The sequence below is a fragment of the Gallinula chloropus genome, assembly GCF_964237585.1.
Source record: "Gallinula chloropus genome assembly, chromosome: 6".
NCBI classification, from domain to species: domain Eukaryota; kingdom Metazoa; phylum Chordata; class Aves; order Gruiformes; family Rallidae; genus Gallinula; species Gallinula chloropus.
The window spans coordinates 1900393-1906690 of record NC_140091.1 but is presented as its reverse complement, the minus strand read 5'-3'; the positions used below and the strand labels follow the sequence as shown (position 1 = coordinate 1906690).

At 46.4% G+C, this 6298-nt stretch overlaps 1 protein-coding gene across 1 annotated transcript; it reads left to right on the top strand.

Moving 5' to 3' along the window:
* Positions 1-866: 866 nt before the first annotated feature.
* Positions 867-4006, top strand: LEPROT (leptin receptor overlapping transcript; the record flags this gene model as incomplete). Its single annotated transcript, XM_084265831.1, has 4 exons — positions 867-906; positions 1143-1218; positions 2453-2639; positions 3890-4006. Exons 1-4 carry the CDS (start codon positions 891-893, stop codon positions 4004-4006), a joined length of 396 nt encoding a protein of 131 aa, XP_084121957.1. The 5' UTR covers positions 867-890.
* Between the last annotated feature and the right edge of the window lie 2292 nt (positions 4007-6298).

The following is a 6298-nucleotide window of genomic DNA, read 5'->3' as shown; positions in this document are numbered from 1 at the left end:
CTACCTCCTGCTTGCTTAGATAAGTCAAAGGCATTCACAGGTTGGCATTCCAGGTGGGTTTTCCCCCCCCCCAAATTTTGGAAGACATTTTGGAAGCAATTTATTGCTTCCTATTTTTCTGCTTCAGAGACCCACAGCCACACAAATCGACACCTAATAAAGGGGCCACCTGAGGCATTTATCTGCTTAAGCCTTCTGAATTAATTAGGTGGCTGTCTTGGTTCTAAATTATTTAAAATTAATGACGAAACCTGGGGAAAATTCTGCTTTAAGGGAGGACGTGAAAAGAGAAGGGTGAGAGGCAGAGACATCTAAAGAAACCCTCTCCTCCACTGAGGTGTATATAAAGGGTGAATTCCCCCTCAAAAAGGTAGGTTTTGGGTCAAAAATGGGGTCCTAGAACTCGAAGCCTTGAAAATTACTGCTCTTGGCCAGAAAAGCTGTGGCCTCCTGGGTGTGGATCATCAGCAGCCGATCCTGTGAAGGCACCGTGAGCAGCCACCCGCGCCCCTTTTTGGGGTAAAAACAGGGCTTTTATGGAACATTCTGTACAATGGCAGCAACTGGTGGGTGGGGGCACATTAAATCGGCGTTTATGTGTTTGAATATCGCCCCTGTGCAAGTATATATATCCACACGCTTATACACGGAGCCTGACCGGAGGCAGCGACCCTCCGCCGCGCTCCCGCCTCTCGCCACAGCGAGGCCGCGCCCCCTCTTTTCCCGCCCAAAGGCGGGGCAGCCGCGCGGTGGCTTCAGGAGTGGCGCTGGCCCTTTACGGCGCCCGCTCACGTGGTGCAGGAGCGGGCGGGGCCGGGGGGGCCGGTAGGCGGAAGTCGCCGGCCGCCAGCTCAGCTCAGCTCAGCCCAGCGTCGTTGGGAGCCGCGGACATGGCGGGTGTGAAAGGTACCGGGGTCCTGCCGGCCCGTGGGGGGGGAACGGCAGCTCCGAGCCGCTTCCCCGCCCGCGCATCAGCTGTCCCCTACCCTTCTAAAGGAGCGGCCGCGACCGGGTTGTGCTTCCACTTCCCGGGCGTCGCCTCAGCGTGGGGCGGGGGGCGAGGGGGGGGGGCTTGGCGGGAAGGGGCAGCCGGGGAGGTGTTTCCCGCCTCGCCTCACCGCCTGCCCCCTGCCTCCCCGCAGCTCTCGTGGCGCTGTCCTTCAGCGGAGCCATCGGGCTGACCTTCCTCATGCTGGGCTGTGCCCTGGAGTACTACGGGTGAGCGGGCCGGCTTCCCTTCCGAGCTTCCCCCTCCTTACAGCTGGTAGACGGGTCTCCTCGAGCGGAGCTGCGCGGCTCTGCTGAGCGTACGGCGGTCGCCGGTGGTTGTGGTGGTGAAATGCCCCCTCCTTAGCCAGTACCTGCGTTTCTGTTTAAAACCTGACTGAAAACAGCTCTGTGCTTTCCCAGGAAGAGCAGTGCCATGGCCAGAGAGTCGTTTTTAGCCTCGCCCAGTTCTTCTCCTTGCTTCCCAGCTCATTTAAACATCCCTCCCGCCGCAGAGGCTCCCACCGGGCTGTCTGCTGCACTTATAAAAACCCCGGTGAAGCGAGGGGAGTGCTGGCGGAGGGATGAGCCTGGCAGGGCTGTGCCTGCGCAGGCAGCTTGTTTATCCCCCGGAATCACTCTAATTTGGGAAAGGTCTTGGTTCCTGTCCCGCTTCTGTGCGTTTCCTGTTCCCTGCGTGGTGACTGGTGTTTCCCTGAGGCAGTGGCGTGAGTCGCACGGGCAAGGCGATGTAAATGTGGAATAGATGAATGCTTGGCCAGGTGAGAAGAGCGGGTCCTGCTTTCTCATGGAGAGAGCCCATCGGAGGGCTACAGAGGTGATTGATCATCTCCCCTGTGAGGAAAGGCTGAGGGAGCTGGGGCTGTTCAGCCTGCAGAGAAGAATCCTGAGAGGGGATCTGATCAGTGTTTATCAATAGCTGAAGGGTGGGACACAGGGGGCCATGGGCAGCCTCTGCTCAGTGTCTGTGGGGACAGGACAAGGGGCGATGGGCTCAAGTTGGAGCACAGGGAGTTCCCCCCCAATCTGGGGAAGAACTTCTTCCCAGTGAGGGTGAGGGAGCCCTGGGACAGGCTGCCCAGGGGGTGTGGAGTCTCCTTCTCTGGAGAGATTCCAGCCCCGTCTGGACGCCGCCCTGTGTGCCCTATCCTAGGGACCCTGCTTGGGCAGGGGGTTGGACGCCATGGGCTCTGGGGGTCCCTTCCAACCCCTACAATTCTCTGCATCTGTGCTCTACGTGGGGCTGTGTAAATGCTTGTGCCAGCATGCAGGGAAAATGAGGTAGGATTGCCCCTTTGGATGGATGTAACCATCCCATCCTCTCTTCAAACCTACCTCTCTGAGGTAGGATTGCAGCTGTGGTAACTACTTCTAATCAGAAGATACATTTTATTGAAGCATCCATCAAACCTGATCACATATTTCTCTTTTCCTCCCTCCCCAGTGTATACTGGCCTCTGTTTGTCTTAATATTTTACTTCATCTGCCCCATTCCCCACTTCATTGCCAAAAGAGTAAGTGATGACAGTGATGCAGCCAGCAGTGCCTGCAGGGAATTGGCTTATTTCTTCACAACTGGAATTGTTGTCTCTGCCTTTGGATTTCCTATAATCCTTGCACGGGTTGAAGCGGTAAGTTCTGCTTGCTGATATTTTGTATTCTAAGACACCAGTTACTGAGTATAATCCTTTAAGTGCACTGTTGCTGTTTGTAAATCCTGTCTTTAATTTCATTATTGTGATGTTTCTAGATTCTGATGAAAAATAACTGCTTTGCTGAAATCTTGTCAGTGCTGTTTTTTCACCTGACCAAAAGATTTGCATGACTGAAAAGTTTTTTAAGCTATTTTTGGTTTAGATCCAGCTTTGCTTTGGTCCTGTACAGGATGTTACCTCCACCTACATCTCATGCCTCTTTATCTCACCAACTTTGGCACTGCTTCTTGCACCAGCTCCCTTATTTTTCTCTCAGAATGTCTGCTTTCTCCATTTAGGACGCTGAAAACTCAGTGACTGGAGTACATTACCAATTAAAAGATAAAAAGCCAAACTTCCAGAGCTGTACCTTCTGGTTTTCAAAGCATTTCCCAAGGTCATGCTTTGTCCCCTCAAAGTCTGAGGAAATCCTGCTAGCTTCTTTTCTCTTTGCTTTCTGAGCTGCTCTTCGGTGGTGAGATTTTTGTAACGGTTGTCTGCAAGGCAAAGAAACTCTTTCATCCCATCTCCTGAAATACCCAATGACCTTTTTTTGTCTGTGTTGCATTATTTTTCCCCTTCACTCTTTCAGTCTTGCTTAAAACTCACGTGCTTGGTTTGAACTTATTTCTAATGCACTATTTCCCTGACGCTGCGTTTGTGGTTTCATGGGCTGAAGGCAGAACCAGGAGCGACCACGCGGGGGAACTCTTAATTCTTGGCTCAGTCTTTTAAGGATACTTGTTCCTTATTTGAGTAAACTTTGTCAGGCAGATGGTTGAAGCAAGCTGTTTAATTGTAAGACCACGGGCTGTTTTCCATGCTCGTTCCTGGTGTTTATTTGGAAAGTGATCTTTTATTTTGCTGTGTAGCAATTAAAGGGCAGCACTAGTTTCACCAGATTTTTTTTCTGTGACTTAGTGACTTGGATGGCAGGGTAATTATTTTGTTCTAAAACACAGCATTATTAGCCTGTCTGTTGAAGCCTTGTAATAATAATAATAGTAGGAGTGGTTGCTAATTGAATAATTAGTCACATAAATCAAGCTGTTTATTGCTTGTCTTTTTTTCTTTATGCTTTTAGCAACTCTGTAGCGTTTAGTTTAGTTTATCTAATGTATATAAATGTCTGGCCTGAACCTGTCTTGTAAGAACTGCTTTGATTGTTTCGTTTCCTTGCATTTCAGATCAAATGGGGAGCCTGTGGTCTGGTGCTGGCTGGAAATGCAGTCATTTTCCTTACTATTTTAGGCTTTTTTCTTGTGTTTGGTAGAGGAGATGACTTTAGCTGGGAACAGTGGTAGGACATCGCTCTGATGCTGGTAATACTTCACAGCATGTATCACCTTACCTATACTCTGTGTGTATATGTGTGTATTATAATGTGTGTGTGCAGGCTGAGATGTATGTATGTGCATGTAGTTTTACAACATGCTTTTTGTTTTCAAATGCATTTCAGCCAAAGGGAAAAGGCCCTTGTGACAGCTGTCCTCATGTGCTCAGTAAAAGCTGGAGTCACCATTGCAAAGTTGTCCCTGAATAAGTTTACAAAACAAGCTTTTTTACCCATTTTTTAGATATGCATTAACTTTTGGGTTAATCACAGTGTTAACATTGATACATGTGGTGTCAGTCAGCATGTCTGGTGGGGTGTTTAACCCTGTAATCAAAATAGGCCAATGCAAAGATGATCCTACTCAGTGGTGTTCAACTTCATCAGTCTTTCTCCTTTGGTTAGGGGGGAATGAGTATTTGCTTTTTGTCTGAGTAATTGTAACTTTAATGGGTTTTTTTTTCTTGATAACATAAAACCAAACATACATTATGCCACCTCTTTTACTGTCTAATGAAAGAAAAAAGAAAATAACCTGGTTAAAAATCCTTCCTTTCACTTACTGTGTTCATTTAAAACAAAATTCCATGCCCCAAGGTACTCAGGCTTTGTCCTTATTCAACTTACTAACTGAGGATCTGTTTTCAGAAGAATATGCTTTAAATGCCTCTCTAATGCTTAGAGCTGACACTACTTCTCTCACAAAGGTCCACAAAGGAAGGAGCTGTCTGAGGACACTCACAGTCACAATGTAGCATACAACTCCATGTTCTTACATGTGAAATCCCTGAGTGGTGAAGAAGTGAGTGTTCTGCTGGTAGGATTTATATCCTCAGTTCTCATTGCTCTTAAAACACCCTCACTCCAGTGCTATTTTTCTGTCTGTAGGAAGAGATTGTTACAGTAAAACACTATATTTTTAAATAGCATTATCCTACTAACTCTTCACATAATCACACTTACAAAAATAACCATTATTACTGTTCTGACTTGTTGAATCCTGCAAATCGTGGAGGTATGTAGTTTTGGGTTGTAGCAGAAGGCGTTTTTACAGACTCTAGAAGATGTTTCAGTAACCTGCAAAGGGCTGAAGGAAGAGGCACCTTAGTTCTTTCACAGAGAAAAGGACATAAAAAAAAGAGGTTTCTGCTCTGTGAAGCAAGAAGCTGAATTCCTGCATAGGATTTGTTTTACTAATTGCAAGTTCTTTAGACTAGTAAGTGTTTCATGGTTCTGTGAGTTAGTTTGCAGCTGTCACCCTGTGTTGCTTTGAGGGTCATGATGTAAGGAGGTAATAGAATCCACTCTACATGGTGTGGCAGCTTCACCAGCACAATGTTTTTTGCCCCCCCCCAAGCTGAATGGAACTACTTATGCTGCTCTCCACATTCTCTCAATACTCATGAGCTGCAGAAGGGTGTCCTGTGGATCGCTGTGCAGAGCAGAGGTTCAGAAATGGATGAATGTTACCTGAGCACTCTTGAGACTGGGCACAGAAATCATTCTGTGGTCCAGGCAACGTAATATCACTTAGGTAAGAATGGAGTATCAGGTTTCAGGAAGGTTAATTATGTGGTTTAAATTTAAAATTCAGATGTGCCTGAGGTGAACAGTTCAGTGCTGAGGAATGCTGAGTAGCTGTTTTTCAGGCTGAAGTGTGCCTAGGCTGTTCTTCTTGTCAAAGAAGAATTAACATTAAAAGACAGGGTTTTTTTTCTGGATGTCAGTGCTTCATCAAAGATGTAGCAGGAATATACTTGTAAAGATGCTGAGCATAAACAAGTTCTTACAGTGTTGCCTTCTTGACTTTAGGGGAGGTCTGTTGGACCCTTTGGGTTTGCGAAGTACCATTGTGGAAATGATTTGTTCTAATTATGAGCCAAGTTGCTTAGAGTAAGCGTAGCTTCCACCTATAAGTCCTGCCTTGATTTTTGATGAAGTTCCTTTTCTTCCCTACACAGTGGCATTTTTCATTCAAATTAGTGATATAAAACAGAAACTGAGTATTATTGTTTAAGTACCCAATTCTGTTAGTGCCTGAAGCAATTGCTAATGATTCTGTTTAACCCCTGTTAAACTGCTCCTGTGCTCACGGGTTGGGTTCTTCAGTATTTTTACTCCTTTGAATTTATATCATGAAGGCTGCAGTAGAAGTCCACAAAATATTCAATTACTGATGGTATTTTATTTTCAAGACATTGGCTTGAAAAATAGCTGAGATTTATTTTTCTTTAAATGATTTTTTTTTTTGTAGAGTCTGTTC